Source organism: Pan paniscus, chromosome 9 (genome assembly GCF_029289425.2).
Source record: "Pan paniscus chromosome 9, NHGRI_mPanPan1-v2.0_pri, whole genome shotgun sequence".
Lineage (NCBI taxonomy): Eukaryota > Metazoa > Chordata > Mammalia > Primates > Hominidae > Pan > Pan paniscus.
Window position 1 is genome coordinate 36,329,191 of NC_073258.2, and position 22,948 is coordinate 36,352,138.

General features: G+C 44.8%; 1 protein-coding gene across 3 annotated transcripts in view; it reads left to right on the forward strand.

Annotated features, from left to right (window-relative positions):
• Positions 1-527: 527 nt before the first annotated feature.
• The window catches only part of NAT10 (N-acetyltransferase 10), a 41,417-nt gene continuing 18,996 nt past the window's right edge, over positions 528-22,948 (forward strand). Inside the window, exons 1-13 of one of the 3 annotated variants that reach the window (XM_055094271.1) lie at positions 528-840; positions 2,101-2,367; positions 3,261-3,383; positions 3,792-3,883; positions 7,088-7,259; positions 8,749-8,871; positions 10,857-10,918; positions 13,211-13,325; positions 13,427-13,534; positions 17,506-17,639; positions 18,805-18,898; positions 19,345-19,443; positions 22,507-22,643. In XM_055094271.1, coding sequence (XP_054950246.1) covers positions 3,276-3,383; positions 3,792-3,883; positions 7,088-7,259; positions 8,749-8,871; positions 10,857-10,918; positions 13,211-13,325; positions 13,427-13,534; positions 17,506-17,639; positions 18,805-18,898; positions 19,345-19,443; positions 22,507-22,643 — 1,244 coding nt within the window. In that variant the 5' untranslated portion in view covers positions 528-840; positions 2,101-2,367; positions 3,261-3,275. The remainder of the gene's footprint in view (positions 841-2,100; positions 2,368-3,260; positions 3,384-3,791; positions 3,884-7,087; positions 7,260-8,748; positions 8,872-10,856; positions 10,919-13,210; positions 13,326-13,426; positions 13,535-17,505; positions 17,640-18,804; positions 18,899-19,344; positions 19,444-22,506; positions 22,644-22,948) is intronic. The other 2 variants (XM_003830384.4, XM_034932394.2) reach the window with 2 other exon arrangements.

Below are 22,948 nucleotides of genomic sequence, written 5' to 3' on the forward strand. Positions count from 1 at the left end.
AGGGGTTTGGATTCAGACATTTGCAGTATCCAGGAGGAAACATCAAGCAGTTGATAATGTTTTTTGAAGTTCAGCGATCTGCCCCAAAGTCAAGAATGCAACACTATGTATAGGTTGTCCCTGTAGTCATGTTCTTGGAGTTCACTGGAAGCCCAGGGGGAGTAATTTCATTTGACGACCATATACAGGCCTAATGGGAGCCTGCAAAGTACAGCGGCCGCAGTCATGGGTAGATTACAGGATTCCCATCTGTAAGATCAGTACTGTGGGGGTGGAGGGCCAAGCGAAACCAATAAAATAGGTCTGTTGGCCGAGTTTCCTCAATTTAACAGGGATCGGTTAAATTGAACACAAATCGTTGGATCCGTCGCGTCTCGCGTAACCCGGCTGACGCTGAAAACCCTGGACCTACGTGGGCAGGCCCTGGGGTGCGGACATCTATTTTGCCCTTCTTAGCCGAGGTACTTTAGCTGGGATATGAAGAGTGAAGAGGCAAACCGCAGCCAACACCCAGCTACCGCGAGCAGTGGGACTAAAATGCGCAACCGCAGTGGACATCTAGGCCTCAGCTCCGCTTCTGGTGGCTTACGTCATTACTCAGCGACAGCCTTGAGGAAGGTCCCTTCTCGCTCGCCATCTCTGCGACTTTAATGCGCTTGCGCACGCGCTGTCTACCAGTTCCTGAGAGGGACGCGTGCCGCGGAGCCAGGCTTACTACGTGACCCGGACACCAGGCATACGCTAGGGGCAGTCAGCTGTGCCTTCTCTTTCGGAGTTGTTCCGTGCTCCCACGTGCTTCCCCTTCTCCACTGGCTGGGATCCCCCGGGCTCGGGGCGCAGGTACCCAACGCGGGAGGGCCGGGTATGGATGCCAAGATCGGTGTCTGTGTCCTTCCTGGGCCGAGAGGGGACCGGCCTCAGGATGAAGGCTCTGCATCCGGACGGATACCTGGCCTACGCCGACTGTCCTCCACCCCTCTTTTGGGGCGCACCAAGATAACAGAATCACCTCTCCAATACGCAGCCGCTCTCGGCGCGTGCTTCTCGAGCGTCCTCGGGGATTTGCGTGGCTCGATACCCACCCTCTAAGTGCCTGTAACTGGGGAGTCGGGGTGAATGGGTGGGTGACAACAGTTGCTTTCCGTGGAGCTTGCCCGCAGTGCCTGGCTGCAGGTCTGGGCATTATACTCAGGGTAATCTGATTCCAGATCCTTCCACGTTCTTAAATCCTTCACTGTGCACATTCCTTTATACTCTTTATTCAGCAGTCACATTCAGGACTTGGTTTTGTTTGCCAATGCACCTAAAATGGTGCCTGCCACATAGATGTTATGTGTAGATAGACGAATGAGTGAGCGAAAAATAATCATCTCCTTCAAGGCCTTCCCCATCCAGGCCTTCCATGACAGCTTCAGCCCATAGTAATCTCAGCCCTTCCTTCATCTGACCGGTCCCTCAGTATAGCTATTTTTTTTTACATCTAATTTTACCTGTGTTCTTGTTCCTCATCTCATTCTCTTAAATACGTTCTTCAAGAAGAATGCAAGCTTGAAGTCAAGGGCCTTGTGGTACTACTTCTGGGGCTCCCACAGTAGCTAGAGCAAAAGGCAGCCCCCATTAATTAGTTGTTGATTGATTTTTGCGGGATCTTTATGTGGCCGGCAACACAAGGTTTACAAGTTGGGAAGATTGGCGAACTGGGAAGAGCTCAGGCTTTGGAGTCAGGAAGACTTGAGTGTGAATTCTGTCTGTCGTTTTTCTGCCTCGGGATATTTGAATTCTTTATACTTTCTCCTTTACGTATAAATTGGGGTCCTTGACAGTGACTTAGTGTTTTATAGTAAGACATATGCTAAAATCTGTTTGGATTGGAAGGTTAGAAGGGACAGTTAAGGTATGGTAAGTTTCAGTAAATGAGCTTTATGTTTATAATGTAGTAGGTACCAGAGTTTCTAAGTAGCATGTCACTTTTACATCTAAGTAGCATGTTACTTTTACAGTGATATTTCTGATGTTTTTTTTTTTGATGTATTTATTGGGATGATGCAGTATTTTACTGTAGGTAATCACAGAACTTTTTTTTTTTTTTTTTTTTTTGAGACGGAGTCTCACTCTGTCGCCTAGGCTGGAGTGCAATGGCACACCATCTCGGCTCACTGCAACTTCCGCCTACCGGATTCAAGTGATTCTCTTGCCTCAGCCTCTCCTGCAGCTCCACCACCACTCCCGGCTAAGTTTTGTATTTTTAGTAGAGACGGGGTTTCGCCATACTCTCGACTTTCTGACCTCAGGTGATCCACCCGCCTCGGCCTCCCAAAGTGCTGGGCTTACAGGCATGAACCACCACTCCCGGCGAGAACTTTTGAGGTCTGTCTGTACAAAGGCTTCAATATCGTTTTCCCTAAAATGAGGAAACAGTTGGACACATTACATCATGGAATTATTCATTGATGGTTATTGATTTCCCTGACTTTATTAGTAACACGTGAATTTTTTAAGATTCCACAAAAACAAAAGAACAAAATAAAAGTCCCACCATCCAGAAGTAGCTGCTTTATACTTTGGTATTTCCTTCCAGTCTTTTTTATTTTTCCCTCTGTTATGTGTATGCATAAGAAATGTTATCATACTTTATTCTGTCATGATCCTGTCATAAGCATCTATATCCATATCCTTAGTTGTTAAAAATGCTTGGCCCAGCGTGGTGGCTCACACCTGTAATCCCAGACCTTTGGGAGGCTGAGGTGGGCAGATTGCGAGGTCAAGAGATCGAGACCATCCTGGCCAACATATGCGCCTGTAGTCCCAGCTACCTGGGAGGTTGAGGCAGGAGGATTGCTTGAACCCAGGAAGCAGAGGTTGCAGTGAGCCGAGATCATGCCATTGCACTCCAGCCTGGCGACAGAGTGAGACTCCGTCTCAAAAACAAACAAAATGCTTTGGATATTTGGATATCTCCTTATGTATTTTAGTCATTCTTCTACTTTTTTGAATATACAAGTTTCTGGCTTTTAAAAAATATTTAATAGAGGTGAATTACAGGCTTTCCAGGCTGAGGGAAGGTTTTCTCACCTCCCAAGCCTAAGGTTTCCTGAGTTTAAAACTAGAGGCTGATGTCTTCCTGTGGAGCTCGTAGAGGGTTAAGTAAGACAATATTTATAGATATGCCTAGCACAGTCCCAGGCCCCACAAGAGGCAGCCAGCTAATGTTCCTTAGACAATCTAGTGCGCATGGCCAGTTGTATTTCTTTCTCTTTTAGTAATAATTTTTCACCATGCATCGGAAAAAGGTGGATAACCGAATCCGGATTCTCATTGAGAATGGAGTAGCTGAGCGGCAAAGATCTCTCTTTGTTGTAGTTGGGGATCGAGGAAAAGATCAGGTATGGCCTGGTAAATGCTTCCTGAATTACTTTTTATCTTGTCCAAAGAATCAGCATATTTAAGCACTCTGCTGTTTCAGGACATAATGGCATTAAGATCTCTTTGGCTGGTAAGATGCCTAGTGGGAACCTTTCTTTATTTCCTGGAAGTGGTGAATTCTCTGTATTTAGATTGATTCGCAGACAAGCGAATACCTTTTGAAGCCTGGGGTGGTGGGTTGACCACAAAGTGAACTGTATGTGACCTGGCTTCTAGTCCAAACCTGGTCATTGCTCGCCTTGGGACCTTGGGCACTTCCCTTCCCTGGCCCTCAATTTAGTTTACACATCCGTCAAATGAGGTCTTAAGCCTGGCAGTCTCTAAAGTCTCTTTTGTGCCTGAAATTCTGTGACTTTTTTGTTTGGCAGGTGGTAATACTTCATCACATGTTATCCAAAGCAACTGTGAAGGCTCGGCCTTCAGTGCTGTGGTGTTATAAGAAAGAGCTGGGGTTTAGCAGGTAAGCTGGGCTCTTCATGTGTTTTATCCAACTTACAATTCCTGCTCATTAGTTAAATGCCAGGAAATGATTCCTTCACATATTTTTTAAGGGTCTTTAGTGGAGGTGCTATGTCTGAGGACAAATGGAGCTGATATCCTTTCTTCATTTCTGAAAATAAGTTTCAAATCATTTTCATGCTTTTTAAGTCACCAATCCAATGCCTTGCCTTCTGCATATGGTTTTCCTTCCTGCTTTTCTAGGCTGATTAAGCCCATCTCATTGCAAGTTCCTTCAAACTGTCTTTCCTACCTCAAATTCATTCCACTTTTCACTCTCTCTTTTTCTCCCCTTCTTTCATGGAGGGGGGATATGCCTCATCCCATGTCCAAGGAAAACCCCTTTATGTACCCTGTGTCTCCTCCCTCACCTCTTTCAGGACCTGTATTGTCTTTCCTCTGCTGGCCACCCCATACCCTTTGGAAACTTTCTCCTTCCTGTAAACATGCTCAGATTTTTCTATTATCAAAAGCTGATTACTTACATACCCAGATTTCTCTCTCAGGTTAGCATTTCCCCCCATTTTTATTGCCATATACCTTAAAACAGAAATCTTTTGCACTTAGTAGCCACTTTTGCAGTCTGGTTTCTGCTTCTATAATTGTGATCAAATTGTGCGGTTAGACATCCCCAGCAGCTTGATGCCTAATGCGTCAACTTTTCTCTCTTTCTCCTCCTTTTCAGAGCTCTGCCTCTTCTTCTACCAGTTCACTGCTGTATTTGACAGTTGGCTATTTGAAGCTGTGGTAGTCAAGACTTTTAGTCATAGATAACATACTTTCAACACAAATACAATTTGGCACAAAGGGATTTCATTGAGGTATATGGGATATTTCCTGGAATCCAAGGGGATAAGATTTCAGCTCTGCTCACGGGTGATCTAGAGTCACAGTACTAATGCTCCCAGCTCAATTTGTCATCTCAGTGTATCTGCTCTATGCAGACCAACTTTCTCACTGCAGACCAGCTTTCTGTTTTCTGTTGTCCCCCTAGCAGAAACAACACTTGCGTTTTCCTTGTTTCAGGCCCAGCCATGTGGAAATCAGACTTTTTCCCAAAATTCTGGTGGAAAAATGCCCACCCCTGGCCAGAGGAGGGTGGGGTTGGTCATAGCATAATAGAAAGTTGGAAGTTCTACCTACAACTTTGTGTTTGGAGAAGTTTGGATGGGGTGGGTAGTGCTGTTCCTTGCCAGATAACCACCATGGCGTCACCTAAGAAATAGTCTCCTTTTTTGGCTTCAGTGTCTTTACTCAGACCACCTTCCGGAGCTCTTCTCTTTCTCTGGATCTTGTCTCCTTACTCTAAACCTAGCTGGCTTGTGCGATTCTGTCCTTGAGCCTCTTCTAATTTCCAAATGTGCTCATCTCCGATCTGACTCTGAAAGCCTGTCTCCAGCTCTGGTTGCTTTATGCTGTGACTAACCTCCCTCCTTTTCTTTGCTCATGCTGTCTCCTCTGCTTGGAATGCCACTTCCACCTCCCCGATATCACCTATTGAAATCCTGTTTCTCAGGGCCTGCCTCCTCCGTGAAACTTTTCCTGAGCCCCCCAGTCATACCTGGTGGTTCCTCTACCTTCCTCTGCACTTGTCCTTCTCCTATAATGTTTGCCAATGGATGCTTTTGCTTTAGGGTAAAGTCACTTACATACTGTGACTTACATTCATTTTTTTTTCTTTCCCTTTTTTTTTTTTTTTTACTTTTAGGTGATAAGCTTATTTAGTTAGGAGCCCTCTTCTATTTATCTTTGTATTTTCATACTTTTAACTGATTTAGCATGTTTATCATAGGTACTCAGTATACATTGAGTTGGATGTGTTGTTAACAGGCTCTAAAATTATTTTAATTTAAATTAGTACCAGAGGCTAAACTTGCCCCTGTCCTGTGGTCTTAAAGTGAAGGAATTCTGCCTAAAGGAAACCAGACAATCATAAGAGCCTTACTGATGAAATGTGAAAAGTGCAGAAAACCCAGAGATGAAAATAAAAAACATCTCACTGTCTAGGCATTGTCAGCATCTAGGTGTATATTACAGGGATGTAGTTTTGAACCATAATTGGTATTCTGTTGTATATACTCTCATATTTAGAGAGGTAGGCATTTTTAATACAGATTGAGAATAAGGCCTGTTGCCTATCCCAGAATTTTAAGTTTTTAGGGCTTCTGGTTTTCACTATTTTTCATTTGGCAAATATGAGATGGGTGTGGAATTAGGCAGTTCAAAGTCTTCTGGGCAGATTTGCCTTTTGAATTTAAACCACCTGGCTTCACTTCTAAAAATCTACTTTTGTACCTCTTATAGCTCTTCTGCCCCACCCCTGTCTTAGTCTGGCAGAGCATTGTGTTCAAGCTAATGCCTGTTTGTAAGTCATGGGCTTAGGGCCTGAGCCAGAAGGGACAGTGGAGACAAACTCACCCACTGCCTTGGTTCATAGATGAGGAAGTGGAGGCCCACAGGAGGAAAGGCCTTTGTTCTAGCTATTAAGTTAGAGAACTATGGTAAAATTTTGATCAGCTGTAATCCTCCATTCTAGAACATTCTAGTTCTCTCTTTTGGTAAAGGAAAGGTAAGTAGCAACTGGATATGCAGGGTTTTTAAGACCAAAAAAATTCAGGAATTCCTTAGAGATGTCCAGATTCCATTCTGATCCCTGTGTCCTGTATCATTATTGTCTTACGTAAGACCTGCCCTTGAAGACATAATCCCACATTCTCGGGGAGGAAGTCCTCTAGGAAGGATGAGTAAAGTAATGTGCCATCACCTTGTCTTTCCCAGGATCTCTGGGGAGCAGCACAGTGCAGTTGAAGCATTGGCTTATGACTGAGATAATGAGGCCACTCAGGTTTGGTTTCAAGCTCTGGCTTTGGCCAAATGTGAGGGTTAGCTACCCTATTACCCATCTTTTAAAGCAAAGTATTTGCTCAAGGTCACAGGCAAAATAGCAGAGTTCACACATAGACTTATCACTTACTCCAAGCCCTTAAGCACTCTAATGCCTCTCATGCCTCTCCACTGCCCTCCACCTGAAGTGGGCCTCACACTTTCAAGTTCCCTGCTAGCTCTGAAAGTCTAAGTGGGTGATCACTGAGCCTTTCCCCTGGTTCCAACTCTTTAGCTGCTCTGGTTAACTGGCTCTCATGGGATTGGGGGCGTGTGATTGCAGTCACCGGAAGAAAAGAATGCGACAGCTGCAGAAGAAAATAAAGAATGGAACATTGAACATAAAGCAGGATGACCCCTTTGAACTCTTCATAGCAGCCACAAACATTCGCTACTGCTACTACAACGAGACCCACAAGATCCTGGGCAATACCTTCGGCATGTGTGTGCTGCAGGTGGGTGGCTTCCTCTAACCTGTGATTGAAGTCAGAGTCTTGAGGGTTGCCTGGGCTGCCTGGCTTTCCACTGGGAACAGATGTACAGTAAGGAGAGGAGAGTCCCATGTTCCCTATGCCCAAGCATTATTAGTGGAAGTCCCGGCCACTTTCCAAAGTACACTCGGTCACCTACCCCATATAAAAAGAGAATTTTCTACTTAAATCAGCACTTGTCTAGAGACACCAGAACTGAAGTGATGAGTTATTATAACGGGTTCTAACTAGCTAAAGCTGATAAAGCAAATGCCAGAGACTTTGAGTGCCTCTAGGACCCCAGGTCCTTATTGGCATTCACCAAAGACTTTTTTTGTCCAGTGAGCAATGGGACTTGTTTTCCAACCGGATATAGACCCATGTACTTAAATGTCCTGTCCAGAGTGCCTGAGTAGCATACCCACCATGAAGGCCCCTCTCCCCTTTTCTAGCCCTTAAAAACCCCTCACTTTACCCCTCAGAGACTACTTGGTGAATTTCTGCACTGGTGTGTATTCTCTTGCCTGGCAAGTTAATAGACTAAGTTTCACTTTGTGTGTGTGTGTGTGTGTAAGCACTGGTGGTCTTTGTTTTATTCTTTGTTTCTTTGATTCCTGTGCCACCTCCCTTCCCCATTCTCCCAAAAAAGACAAGACAAAATTAAGCACAAATCCCCACATTTTCGTGTGTTTATCATATACACTTACGACTGTCCCCATTATTATGTCAAGTTACATACCTTGCAAAATATGGGTTGTCTCCTATACTGCTGGCTTGCATCTCACCTTGGAGGCCAAAAAAGAGGGCATTATGCCTCATTTTCACCTTTACTCAGGGAAATGCCCTGGGTTATCACTGATTGGTAGGGAGTGGTCTTCTACTTGCTGCCATGATCAATTGCCTGAATAATGACTCCTGTGAGCAGTAGCTCCCCCATGTAGTATAGTTTTGTCAAACAGGTTTGAGCTATAAATGTCAGAAAATGTAAGATGTTTCTGAAATTCAAGTATGAATCAGTGAAGGTTGGAAAATTTGTTTCCAAATAGGATTTTATCAGAGACATTTTTGACATATAAAACTAACAACGTCTCTAATAAGAGACCCATTTTTGGCATATAAAACCAGGTATTCGTATATTCGAGGGTTTGGCCCTCTTCTGTGGTACCCCTGTGTGTGTATCCTGGGAAGTCAAGGTGGGAACAGGTATGGTCTTGGCTTTGTGCTCTGAAGTCTTCTTTTTGCCTTATCACCTGGCTTTTGGTTAAGAGTCCCTTGGGTTGGGCCAGGCGCGGTGGCTCATGCCTGTAATCCCAGCATTTTGGGAGGCTCAGGTGGGTGGGGAGCCAAGATTGCGCCACTGCACTCCAGCCTGGGCGACAGAGCAAGACTCCATCTCAAAAAAAAAAAAAAAAAAAAAAAGTCCTTTGGGTAGCTATTTGCATGACCAGCCCTTTCTAACACCCCCTTCTTCCAGGATTTTGAAGCCTTAACTCCAAACTTGCTGGCCAGGACTGTAGAAACAGTGGAAGGTGGTGGGCTAGTGGTCATCCTCCTACGGACCATGAACTCACTCAAGCAATTGTACACAATGACCATGGTAAGCATCTGTTTTTTAACTTAATTGTGAGGGTTCAAGTAAATCTGTTTTTGCTGTGTTCTGCTTTCTTTAAAGAATTCCTGTTGGGCAGCTCCAGTGAGTAGTCAGCACAGCCTCTGGGCTAAGAGCTCTTTGATTTTAACTAATGAAAAAGTCACTACAGTTAAAATCTGAGGGTCCATGAGTGTGCCTAGGAATCTCTGAATTTCACCTTTGTTTTCAGGCACTTGCAAATTCTACACCAGTGAGATTCAGATATGATACAGCTTTTATGTAGTTAAATTTTCTGGAATGATATTGTACAAGGAGCAATGCCAGTGCCTAAATTTGTGTATTGCAAAAAAAGGACCATGTGCAGACTGCTCACTGGCCCTTATCCTAATGGATGACGAAGGAACATTTGCCAGTTGTACTCCAGTTTGGCAAGAATTTCAACTCCAGCAGAGATTGTGTTCTCCCAAAGCAAAAGACACTGACTGAGGACATGGTGAGGAATTAGGGATATGTCTCACCTGATGCAGAGCTGGTCTCCTCACTTTATCAGCGTTGCCAAGTCAGTGTTCAGAGGCAAGTTTTAAGTCATGCCCATGTCCAGCAGCTCAGTAATGGTGGTCGGATTGGACTTAGGGTTTCCTGAGCTGCATTTATCTGATGAAATGGACTTTCCTCAAATCTTAGGGGCTGTTTCCTGTCATTACTTCTCCCTTCATCACTTGCACTACAGCCCTTTTGGCCTCCTCAAATGTCCTCAGACATGCCCAGCACACACTCATGTGAGGGCCTCGGCACTTGCTGTTCCCACTGGAATGTGCTTCCTCTGGACCTCTGCCTGGCTCGCTTCCTCATTGCATTCAAGCCCCTGCTCAGATATCACCTCATCCATGTGGTCTTTCCTCATACCCTGTTTACAGTAGGCAGCTCCGCCTGTCACTCCTTAACCGGCTTTATTTTTCTTCAAAGCACTTGACAACGACCTAAAGTTATTATTATTATTTGTCTGTCCTCCTGTGCTAGTCTCTAAATTTCACTGGAGGGCCGATCACAGTGGCTCACACCTGTAATCCTAGCACTTTGGGAGCCTGAGGTGGGCGGATCACCTGAGGTCAGGAGTTTGAGACCAGCCTGGCCAACATGGTGAAACCTCGTCTCTACCAAAAATACAAAAAAAATTAACCAGGTGTGGTGGTGCACACCTGTAATTCCAGCTACTAGGGAGGCTGAGGCAGGAGAATTGCTTGAACTCAGGAGGCGGAGGTTGCGGTGAGCTGAGGTCACGCCACTGCACTCCAGCCTGGGCAACAGAGCAAGACTCCGTCTCAAAATAAATAAATAAGTAAATAAATTTGATTGGAACAGAGAGTTAGTTTTCTTTGCTGTTGCATTTCCAGATCTTAGAAGAGTTCCTGGCATTTAGTAAGCATTCCTTAGATATTTGAGAGTGAACGAATGACTTTGTGCTCACATCAGTTTGTTCTTCCTCTCCCTCTGACATAGCTACCTACTTACCCTTCAGGCCTCAGCTTATCTCAGAGAGGCCCTCCCTCACTACCCTACATAAGTGACCCCCACTTGCTATCCGTGCAGTCTATATTTCATATGTAGCATTTGTCAAAATTTGTATTTATCTACTAATTTTTCTTCCTCCATCCATTATACTCCAAGCGCCATGAGAACAGAGGTCATGCTTTGTTCATTAGTGTATACACAGCATGTCTGGCACACAGCATGCCAATTTTATGAAATAAATGAATATAACTTAGGATGCTAGGAAAAATGTGGAAAAGTGAAAGATTTTAATATGCAACGTTGCATTCAGTGTCTGATCCCAGTTTCAGCAAATACCATTTGGCACAGCAGTGTGTGTGGGAGTGATTTTGTTTCCAGCAAGATCGCCCATGTCTCCTTGGATAGAGCTTTGTATTTGGACCCTGGTCCTCAGCACTGTTTGCATGCCTTTGTTAATGGATGTTGTCTTTCTTTGTTAGGATGTGCATTCCAGGTACAGAACTGAGGCCCATCAGGATGTGGTGGGAAGATTTAATGAAAGGTAATTCTATAGTTCCTCCCAATTGTGGGGCAGCCACATTGGGAGGGACATTTTTATCTTGGACTCAACTGAAAACTTTGCTTTTATATTGGGGAAAGTAGTACAATATTCCAAAAATGATGAGATTCTTGACAGCAGCAGCAGTTGTGAGACTAGCTGGAAGCGGTGAAACGTGGTGGAAAGTTGGAGCCAGGAAACCTCAATTTTGTCTTGCTACTGGCCTTGACAGCTCAGTTAAACCAGGTTACTCTCTCTGGCTCTTAGCTTACTCATCTTTTAAAGGAGTGATTTTTCTGGATCACTGCTTCCCAGAAGATATTTCATAGAGCAGTAGTCTTTCCAAACTTTTTATTATGAATATGACATACTGGCATAGTAAAAATGATTAAGAGAAATATGGGAGGTGGGGTGAGATGTAATTAGAGGCAGAAAAAGGCGACAAAATGTTTCTTCTGAGCAAAGGAACACCCATAATTTCAAATATGGTGTACAGTTTGTTATCTGAAATTAAATTTGTATGTATTTATTTTTATTTTATTTATTTTTTTGAGATGGAGTCTTGCTCTGTTGCCCAGGCTGGAGTGTAGTGGTGCGATTTTGGCTCACTGCAACCTTTGCCTCCCAGGTCGAGTGATTCTCCTGTATCAGCCTCCCGAGTAGCTGGGATTACAGGTGCCCACCACCACACTCGGCTAATTTTTTGTATTATTATTATTATTATTATTTTTTTGAGACAGAGTCTCGCTCTGTTGCCCAGGCTGGAGTACAGAGACACGATCTTGGCTCACTGCAACCTCTGCCTCCCGCATTCAAGCAATTCTTGTGCCTCAGCTTCCCAAGTAGCTGGGATTACAGGAGCCCACCACCATGCCTGGCTAATTTTTGTATTTTTAGTAAAGACAAGGTTTCACCATGTTGGCCAGGCTGGTCCTGAACTCCTGACCTCAAGTGATCTGCCCCGCTCAGTCTCCCAAAGTGCTAGGATTGCATGCATGAGCCACCGTGCCTAGCCATTTTTTGTATTTTTAGTAGAGGTGGGGTTTTCACTGTGTTGGCCAGGCTGGTGTCGAACTCCTGACCTCAAGTGATCTGCTCACTTTGGCCTCCCAAAGTGCTGGGATTACAGGCGTGAGCCACTGTGCCCGACCATAGAACACTAGTCTTTTAAGAGGGAACATATGAGGAGGGTTTGGCCATATATGTCTGGGAAACACCTATACCGTTTTTTCCTTTATGAAGATTTGCCCCAGCCTGTTGTAATCTCTGAAAAGTCTTGCAGCAGCAGGGACCTGTTTAACTGATTGTTTCCCAAATTTATTTTACCACAGAGTTTTTTTGGGGGGTGTGGGAACACCAGTTAGCACCCTGTGAAACACCTTAGGAAATTTTGACCTAAATCAGTGGTTCTCATCTGGAGCCATTTGGCCCCCTGGGGACATTTGGCAATGTCTGGAAATGTTTTGATCGTAATGACTTTGGGAGGGTGGTGGTGGGTGCCGTGGGCATGCGGTGGGTAGAGGCCAGGGATGCTGCTGAACAACTGGTGGTGCACAGGACAGCTCCACACCAAAGAATTATCTGGTCCAAAATGTCAGTAGTGCTGAGGTGTAGAAATCCGAGCCTTGATGAACCCTGGGGGCCTTTCTCATTTTAACCATCTGTGATGCACTAAGTCAGTAGAATGAGCAGATCAGGAGGAGCAGCTATGTGCTACTGAATACAACAGAAGCCTGTGAAATCCTTTTCTTGCAGTGGGAGGATGTTTGAATTTTATAGTCAAACACATTTTTTTTCCTGCATGCAAGAATGTTTGTATTGTATTTCTTTGGGGAGCTTTCCTTTCCCCTTCTTCCTTTTTTTTCTTTTTCCTAGTGACAAAAGATGAATTCATTTGTATTTTTTCCCTGTGTGACTGGTGATCATATGGGGGTTGGGTTTGGAATTCCCCATTTAAGGATGGCCTGAAACTCCTCAGTGCTAAAGAGCAAGCCGGGGAGGATGAGGGGAGGGCCACGTGGTGTAGGGAATAGTGGCAGTCATGTACAACAGGAGGGCTTCTAATTGATCTCCTGGGATGAGTCCTTGGTTTTCTGATTTGCTGTATAAAGTATGTTCAGGTGCCTTGTGGAGGAGGTGCTGAATCATCTCACACTGCTCTCCAACTAGGTTTTAGCTTTTTCTGGCTTTCTTAGAGACACTTGGGGCCAATTAATTTTTTTGAAGAAAAGTTATACTCTGTATAGACATTGCATGCCCTCCCCAACACTTCATTGCAGCGGTTTTGTATCTCAGGTTTATTCTGTCTCTGGCCTCTTGTAAGAAGTGTCTCGTCATTGATGACCAGCTCAACATCCTGCCCATCTCCTCCCACGTTGCCACCATGGAGGCCCTGCCTCCCCAGACTCCGGTGAGTCTGTGCTGGGGTCCAGGAATCTGGGGGAGGCTACGTTTTCTGTGTTGTTCCTCCTGTGACAGTGACAGACCTTCCCCTTCTCCTCTCTCTGGTAGGATGAGAGTCTTGGTCCTTCTGATCTGGAGCTGAGGGAGTTGAAGGAGAGCTTGCAGGACACCCAGCCTGTGGGTGTGTTGGTGGACTGCTGTAAGACTCTAGACCAGGTGAGTGTGGTGCTCAGCACTTCCAACACAAAGGTAGTAAAACATAGCATACGGAGCGTAACAGAAGCCAAGGTACGTTGACTCAAGACCCAGACCCTCCCTGGAGAAGGGGACTTTTCCCCTTGCTCATACTCGTGTGTGCTCAGCAACAGTAGGGCTATTTCATGTTGTGTGGGTTCCCAAAAGAAGTCTGGGGATTACCTCCCCCTAGTCAGGGTACAGATAGAGCAGATGAATTATTATTATTATTATTATTATTTTTTAAAAGACGGAGTCTCACTCTGTCATCCAAGCTGGAGTGCAGTGGCATGATCACGGCTCACTGTAACTTCGAACCCCTGGCCTCAAGCAGTCCTCCTGCCTCAACCTCCTAAGGTGCTGAGATTACAGGCATGATCCACTACATCTGGACAGATTACACTGAAAGAGGAATCCTCTCACCACTTTTTCCAAGAGAGGGCAACATACCTGTGTTCTGCAATTTCAGTTAAGTTTTGATGATATAAAGGTTTTTGCCTATAGCTTATTCAGAAGTGAGAGGAGAACTTGAGGCCCCTAGTCTGGTATTTACCCTGGTTCCAGTGTGAGGCCTGATGAGGGCCCTCTGGGGTAATAACGTACCTGGTCTTTGAGTGCAAATAGCAGGCTGGGTGAGAGCTTACAGGTTGCATTTCTGTGCTCACCTAGGTGGTCTGCACTGGTAAACTTGGCTTCCCTGGTGGTTCCTGGGCCATGATGGGAACTGACTGGGCATAGCCCAGAGGTCTTTGAACTGTCAGGTGTGTTCAGGGTTCTAGGTCACCCTGAGCCAAATGAGCAGCATGGGTCGCTGCCCTTGAGAGGGAAGATAGCTGCAGTGACACCTCCCGCTTAGGGCTGAGTCCCAGCAGGCTGGCTTCCCTTTTCATTCTGGAAATACGATCAGCAGCTACATAGCTCTCTATGCAGCTCCAGCTGCAGGCCCTAGGCTTTTTTGATTCACTTCCTGGTACCCTCTTTATCACAAAAGAGAAGGAGTGAGTGATAGGATAAAGCAGGAGAAACTGATTCTAGTTAAGTAGTGTTATAAGAAAACAAATGGCCTATGACCAAAAAAACCCAAAAAGTTAATAGAAAAAGAGTACATAAAAAAATAAGAAGTGGTGTTTCCACTTGGCAATTTCACTCTGCAGAAACAACTGCTATTAACAGTTTATTATGTATCCTGCTGCCTCTTTTTTCATGCACATAAATGAATTAAATGCGAAGGGGTCATACTACAGAGTGTAAGTGGTCCCCTGTTAGACATTTGGATTGATTCCAGCATTTCCACTGTTAGAAACAGTGCTCTTAGGGGATTCTTACAGATAAGTCTGTGGGCACTATATTTAGGATACGTTTCCAGAAGAGAAATTGCTGGATGAGAGGTTGTGTGTATTCAAATGGGTGTTGTACCAGTTGATGGAACTATCCAGTGTGTGGAAATGCCTTTTTCTCTACACCCTTGCAACCGTGATTCCTAGTAAACTTGTAAGTGTTTACTAATCTGATATGAGAACATAGGACCGTTGTTTTAATTTGTGTTGCTGCTTTAATTAGGAGAGAGGAGGGTACCTTCTTCATATAATTATTGGTCATCTGTTGTTTTGTTGTTGTTGTTGCTGTTGGTTTTTTTTTTTTTTTTTTTTTGGTGAGCCGGTCTGCTTATTTCCTCTGCCCATTTTTTAGTTGGATTTTGGCCTTTTTTGTATTGGTTCTTCATTTTAGGATGCATTTTAGTCTAGATTTGGTACCATTCTGTTATGTCATTGGATTTTTCAGAGTTTATAACTTCTATAATATAAAACAAAATGGTAAAATATAGCCTTCAGGCAAGGCCAAGTTAAATATGACCTGGATTCCCTTTGAGTGTTTTCATCTGGAGAAACTCTGGCTTCCTGAAGCCTCTCCCCTTCCATCTACCTTGGCCTGTGTCTCTTCAGTGTCTTCTTAGCATCGTTGCCTAGGCAAGCATGACAACTTCTCAGGACCATCTGGCCTTCTTCCCACCCTCAAACACCTATTCCCAGCACAGATCCAGCTGAGGAGCAAAGTTTGGCCCCCAAGTAGTTAGTGGCTCCTGTCGTTCAGTGTCACTGGCATCTTGCTTTTACTTCTAGGCTCTCCTGTAGGCACTGGGGGCCCAGCAGTAGACAAGAGGGATGTACCTGCTTCATGAAGCTTGCCTCCTAGCGAGATGAGACAGTCAGTAAATAAAAGACATGAGCAGACCATATGGTGAAGCAGAAGATGCTATGTACAATGGGAAGAAAGAAAAAGTTGCAAAGAGGGATAGGGCATGCCAGATGAGGGTGGGGCACTGTGGTTCTACATACAGGGGCAGGGGTGGCCTCATGTAGGAGGTGATTTTGGAGCCAAGCCATGAAGGAGGCGAGGTGAGGAAACAAGCCCTGTGGCTCTTGGGGAGCCAGTGCTTCAGGCAGAGGAAGCAGCATGTGCATGGGCCTGGGGGAGGGGTGTCCCTCCGGTGTCCTAGGCCTGGCAGGGAGGCTGAGGGGCTGAAGCAGGGTGAGTAGGGGTGGAGGAGGAGATTTTTGGAGGATCTTTCAGGCCACTGGCAGGGCTTTCGCACTTACTCTATAACAGATGGGAGCAGTGGAGGCTTTTATGCCCATAGTCTCCTTTCAGCACAGCTACCAGAGGCATCCCCAGGCTTCTTTTTAAGAGGATCGTCTGGCTGCTGTGTTGAATATAGACTGGTGGAGTGAGGGTGGCAGCAGGAAGACTGATCAGGAGGCTGCTGTCATGATGGAAGAAGGATAGGGTGGTGGCTTTGAGCAGAGCAGTAGAGGAGGATAGTGGTGTAAGTAAGAAATGGTAGGATTTTATATATGTTTTGGAGGCAACAGGATTTGCTGACGAATCAAGTTATCAGGGAAGAATTGAGGAGGCTTTGGCCCAAGCAGTTGAACAGTTAACTGAGATGGGGAAGACTAGGTGGAGGAGGTTTGGGGCAACTTTAGGCGTTCAGTTTAAAGTTTGAGATCTGTAGTGTACAAATGGGAATGTACAGGAAGCAGTTGCATGTGTATAAAAGTCTGGTGTGGGCCGGCCGGGTGTGGTGGCTCACGCCTGTAATCCCAGCACTTTGGAAGGCTGAGGTGAGCGGATCACGAGGTCAAGAGATCGAGATCATCCTGGCCAACATGGTGAAACCCCGTCTCTACTAAAAATACAAAAATTAGCTGGGCATGGTGGTGTGCGCCTGTAATCCTAGCTACTTGGGAGGCTGAGGCAGGAGAATCACTTGAACCCAGGAGTTGGAGGTTGAAGTGAGCCGAGATCATGCCACTGCACTCCAGCCCCTGGCGACAGAGCGAGACTCTGTCTCAAAAAAAAAAAAAAAAAAAAAAAAAGGTCTGGTGTGGACCAGGTGCCATGGCTCACCCCTGTAATCCCAGCACTTTGGGAGGCCGAGGCGGGCGGATCGCCTGAGGTTAGGAGTTCGAGACCAGCCTGGCCAACATGGCGAAACCCTGTCTCTACTAAAAATATAAAAACTAGCTGGGCGTGGTGGCAAGCGCCTGTAATCTCAGTTACTCAGGAGGCTGAGGCAGGAAAATCGCTTGAACCTGGGAGGTGGAGGTTGCAGTGAGCCGAGATCGCACCATTGCACTCCAGCCTGGGCAACAAGAGTGAAACTCCATCTCAGAAGGAAAAAAAAAGTCTGATGTGCAGGGAAATGGTCCAGACTGAAGCTGTAAATTTGAGTTATCAGCATCTATTAAAAATTGGTACCAAAGGCCTTGAGACTGAAATGAGATGACCAAGGGAGTGAGAAGTCCAGGTGCTGAGCAGTGCTTTCTGGCCTGCAAGAACTGCCGCCCTCTTATTTAGCCTGCCATCAACCTCACTTCTCCACAGTGATGGTGATGAATGGTGGAAACTTGGGTCTTTCTTGGAGTTCACCTAATATGTTTCTCTTTCCACAGGCCAAAGCTGTCTTGAAATTTATCGAGGGCATCTCTGAAAAGACCCTGAGGAGTACTGTTGCACTCACAGCTGCCCGAGGACGGGGAAAATCTGCAGCCCTGGGATTGGCGATTGCTGGGGCGGTGGCATTTGGGTAAGGGGATTCAGTCCCCCATCTTTAGGAACTCTGGGCTCTGTGGGGGTAGTGTGCAGGGTTGGGGTCAGAGGACTGGTATCTCACGTTCCTAGTTCTGAGTTCTGAGTGGGTTCAGTGTGTGATTTCTCTAGGTCTTGATTTCCTGCCAGGAAACAGCAGCACTGTTTCCCCAACCCACCCTAAAGGTGCATGTTTACTTGTGTGTACACACAGACCCATATATACCAGGGCCTTTGTAATCACTATTTACAGTTGAACAAACATGCAGAGGCAAAGAAATGGGAGTAAGAAACTTTACAACTCAGGGCATGAGAATGTGTATGACCAGCCTTGCTGACTGAGAAAAGTACAAGTTTGACATTTTAATGATTTTGATTAAAAGAAGCTTTCTTTGGCTTCTGAGGAGCTGGTTTTAGGTGTGATGTTAGTTTCTGTTCTTTTCTACTGGGTTTGGAAGATACATGCAGCTGCCAATAGAGTATGTTCTTCCAACTTCTCAGCCATAATAATGAACCTAGAACTTACTGTGTTTGCCTTTGTGCATTATCTTCCTTGGTGCTCTTTAGAGCTCTGTGGGCATTTTATAGATGAATCAACCTAGGTTTGGGGAGTTCCAGTGATTTACCCAAGATCCCCCAGCAAGTCAGTGCTGATAGAGCTGGGGCTTGAGCTTAGCTCCTGACTCCTTGTCCTTCGTTCTTCCTGCTGCTCTAGCTGTAACAGCCTCTTAGCCATTAGCATCTGCTGTTAGCATCCTTTATACTCAGCAAGGCAAAGCTAACTTGGAGGTTAGCTTTGGCCTTGGCCTGAGCACCGATTGAGCTCCCCAGCTTCACCATTTGAAAGCCTCAGCACAGCTAGTGATGAGCATGAAACTACTTCTTGTAGCAGTGCACTGGATTGGGAAGCAGTCTGTCTGTTCTGCACACCGAGGGCGTTGTCTCCACAGTGCTTCTAAGCGGTTTGGTTTCACAGATGTTGGTAGCTAAATGTCTGGAGTTGCTTTACTTTCCTTCCCAAAAGGTGTCCTGACTTTGTCCCTTGCTGTTACCTCTGGTTATCACCTTTGGGACAGGAGCAAACAAAAATATTTTCTTTTTTAAATTGTTTCTTTAAAATGTTCCTAATTTCTTAAAAATCCTTCTTTTATTTTGTTCTGTAGGTACTCCAATATCTTTGTTACCTCCCCAAGCCCTGATAACCTCCATACTCTGTTTGAATTTGTATTTAAAGGATTTGATGCTCTGCAATATCAGGTAGGAAATTTGGATTAAGAATTTTTATTTTGGACCTGGTGTGGTGGCTCACGCCTGTAATCCCAGCACTTTGGGAGGCCGACGCAGGCGGATCACCTGAGGTCGGGAGTTTGAGACCAGCCTGACCAACATAGAGAAACCCCGTCTCTACTAAAAATACAAAATTAGCCGGGTGTGGTGGCGCATGCCTGTTATCCCAGCTACTTGGGAGGCTGAGGCAGGAGAATCGCTTGAACCCGGGAGGCGGAGGTTGCAGTGAGCTGAGATCACGCCACTGCACTCCAGCCTGGGCTCGAAACTCCATCTCAAAAAAAAAAAGGATTTTTATTTTGATACAGTGCTGGGTTTAAATCCAAGTGAAGTCTTTAGAATACTTGCTTACTTTCATAATATTTAGTTTCTGAAACTTGTTTCTAAAGTTTGTCATTGGTTTGACTCCCCACCAGGAACATCTGGATTATGAGATTATCCAGTCTCTAAATCCTGAATTTAACAAAGCAGTGATCAGAGTGAATGTATTTCGAGAACACAGGCAGACTATTCAGGTGAGGCTTGTTCTCAGACCCTGATGTGCAGGGCCAGTGTCTTGCTGTATTTAACTGGCTCTAAGATGTTTCCTGTTATAGACATGTATGTCTTGTGTAATTGCATGTCTTTTAGACAATGGTGGTGTTGTATGCTAAACCTGTTCCAGATTTTCAGACTCTTCTAAAGAAAAACATTCAGCAAACTAACAAATATATGTAATTAGATTGAAAAAGTTGTGTTTTTGTCCTTTGAATATGGAATAAGTGGGGTGGAAAGTATGCTGATTAACTAAAAGAGAATCTTTCTTCTGACATCAGCTCTAACTTTGCTTAGTTATTGCAGTTTTTGAAATGTTGCATCTGTAACTAGAACAATAACCTTACAGCTTAAATGAAAAAAAGAACTTTGCAAAATGTGCTCTGAATCTTTGTGGTTTAGCCAGTGGCCTATTTTCTTTTTTAAACAGTGTTTTCCCAAAAGTTCTAAAAATCTCTAGCACTCTGTAAGCCTGAATGGTCTGCACTTGTCCAAAGGCTGCAGTTTTGCTAAATCTCTAAGAGAGGCATGAGGTGACGGGCTTACAGACGGACTGAGACTAATGGGCTCTTACTGGAGGAGGTTCATTGATTATTTTTGGAATTGGGTTGGGAAGTGAGCCAGGTGAATTTGGCAGTTTATACCCTAGCACTTTATGCCTGTCAAAGCATATGTATATGCATGTCAAGAAGTTATACCTTTTTATCAGAGGCCAGATTATAAACAATGTTAAGTGTTTATGCCTTTCACCTTAATTTTTTCTTACTAGTCTCTTTCTAGAATCTCTTCATTCTGTACATTTCTGCTCACTTTTGCTTGATTCCCCCAGCTGGGAGGAGGAAAGGCTGCTGTTGGTGAGGGTCAGGCTGCAGGCAATGAGAACACGGAGACCTGTTAAAACTCAAGAAAAATACACAAACCAAAGAAGGAAAACATTTCCCTGAAATACCCTGCCTCGGGCCTTGCTCCTTCTTGAATTTGTAATCAAATACTCTCTCATATTACCAGAGTTCTTTTGTCTCCAGTGTGAGCACAGAGGAGGTGACCTTACTTTATGAGACTCCATTTGTGTACCTTTCAGGCCTCTCTTTGGGCTCAAGATTGAGAAAAAGAAGAATATTAGATAAAAGTTGGCTTCACCTCCCCTGGGGGGCTGCTTTCTGCTGCTTTTATGAGATGCTTGTTTAGTTTTTCCCTTGAAGAATGCAAGATCTGGGGCCCTGTTGAGGATGTACATTCTGCTGCTAGAAATGAGCAGGGTTGGCTGGGCATGGTGGCTCATGGCTCTAATCCCAGCGCTTTGGGAGGCTGAGGTGGGCGAATCACTTGAGATCAGGAGTTGGAGACCATCCTGGCCAACATGGTGAAATCCCATCTCTACTAAAATTTAAAAAAGTTAGCCAGGCATGGTGGCATGCGCCTGCAATCCCAGCTACTCGGGAGGCCGAGGCAGGAGAATTGGTTGAACCCGAGAATTGGTTGAACCCTGGAGGCAGAGGTTGCAATGAGCCGAGATCACACCACTGCACTCCAGCCTGGGCGACAGAGTGAGGCTTTGTCTCAAAAAATGAAAAAAAGAAATGGATGGGGTTGCTGCCTCCCTGGCCCATCAACTTGTAGCAAAGCAGAACATCTTATTTGTAATGAAATAGTTCAAATGTATAGGAGCATGCAGAGACCAATATAACATTCAGGCACCCAACACTCAGGTTTAAGTATTGTTGACATTTTGATGTTTGCTGTGTTTGTTTCATATTTTAAATGTCATTTAGATTTTTGTTTTAAAGAACTAAAACATCACAAATACAGTTGAAGTCCCTCAACCCCTTTCCATCCTATTTCCTTCTGTCCCTCCCCATGGGTGACTTAGTTCTGATACTGGTGTGTGTCCTTTCAGTTCATGTGTTTCTATGTTTAGTACGTAATTATCTGTCCATAAGTGGAAACATACTGTACTTGTCCTCCTGCAGCTTTCCTTTTTTAACATTTGTTTTCAAGATCTATGCAGATTAAAGCTTGTAGATCTGGTTGATTGATCTTTAGGTATTATATGAGTAAATTATATTTACATGTATGTTTCTCAAAGTGGAGTTGTTGGGCTTTAGGATTGTGTAGTTTTCCAGCTTGCTTAAAATTTGCCAAATTCTCCTTCAAAGTGTTTATACCAATTTACCCCCATGCCAGCATTCATTTGAGTTTTAATTTCTCTAAGACCTCATCAACTCTGGATGTTTTAACAGCTATTTAAGTTTTGTGAAATGGTATCTCCCTGCTGTCTTTAGCCTTTCACTGATTATTGTTGAGGTTGAATATCTTTGTTTATGTTAATTGGTTATTCAGGTTTCCTATAAGATACCTCTTCATTGCTTTTCAAACCACTTTAAAATTAGCAGGAAGCCCTGAAGAAACTGAAGAGGTTGTTTGTATGCATAAAGATATGTAAGTGTTTATGTATTAAGAAAATAACAAGTTCTAGAAATGTCCGTCAGTGCAGGGAGACTTGGCCCTTGTAATCATGCCATCAGAGCAGGGAGCACAGTGCCCGGCATGAGAAATCCGACATTCTCCTCTTTAGCCACCACTGGGGTCGAGCTATGCCTCGAGCTCATCGGCTTTCCTTATCTGAGGCTGGGGGAAAACGTGAGGAGACAAAGGAGAGAAAGGAAAGGGAGCCACCATCTATCTCTCAGCACTGTGAGTCAGGCACTGGGCAGGGCATCTTTATATACCTGCTTTATTTTTCCTTCAAGCAGCCATAAGATAGGTATTTCCTTCATTTTACAGGAGGAGGAGTCTGAGGCACTGTGGGATTAAGTGACTTGTCCAAGGTCATATGATCAGTGGCCGAACTCTCTGAACCCAGGTGTCTGACTCCAAGCCCATCCCATTTTTGCCTTGCCAGGAAAAAGTAGAAAGGAGGAATGAGAGGAGAGAAGGAAACAGGGAGAGAGAGGAAAGAGAACATCTTTTATGATGAGTCACCAGTAATCACAGCTGTGACATGAGTTCGCTATGCTAATAATCTAAATTTTCCTTCCCCATAGTATATACATCCTGCAGATGCTGTGAAGCTGGGCCAGGCTGAACTAGTTGTGATTGATGAAGCTGCCGCCATCCCCCTCCCCTTGGTGAAGAGCCTACTTGGCCCCTACCTTGTTTTCATGGCATCCACCATCAACGGGTAAGGTACTGTGGGCAGGAGTCCTTACTCCCGTGGCAGGCTCTTGCAGATTCATGGGCATGTAGCGGATGTGGCCTGGGCCTGGACAGCCAAGTCTGATTCTCAGAGTCTCTGAGTGTTTGGGGCTGCTTCATTCTCTACTGGGCTTCTGCAAATGGAAACTGGTCTCTTAATGAACTGTTACACGTCTCTGGCCTGACATGAAATGGGCAGTGTAAGACTGAAGAATTTTAGTCTGATGTGCTGAGTGTCTGCTTCTGTCTGTAGGTGTGATAAAATGTTGAAAAATACATGGATGGTGATAC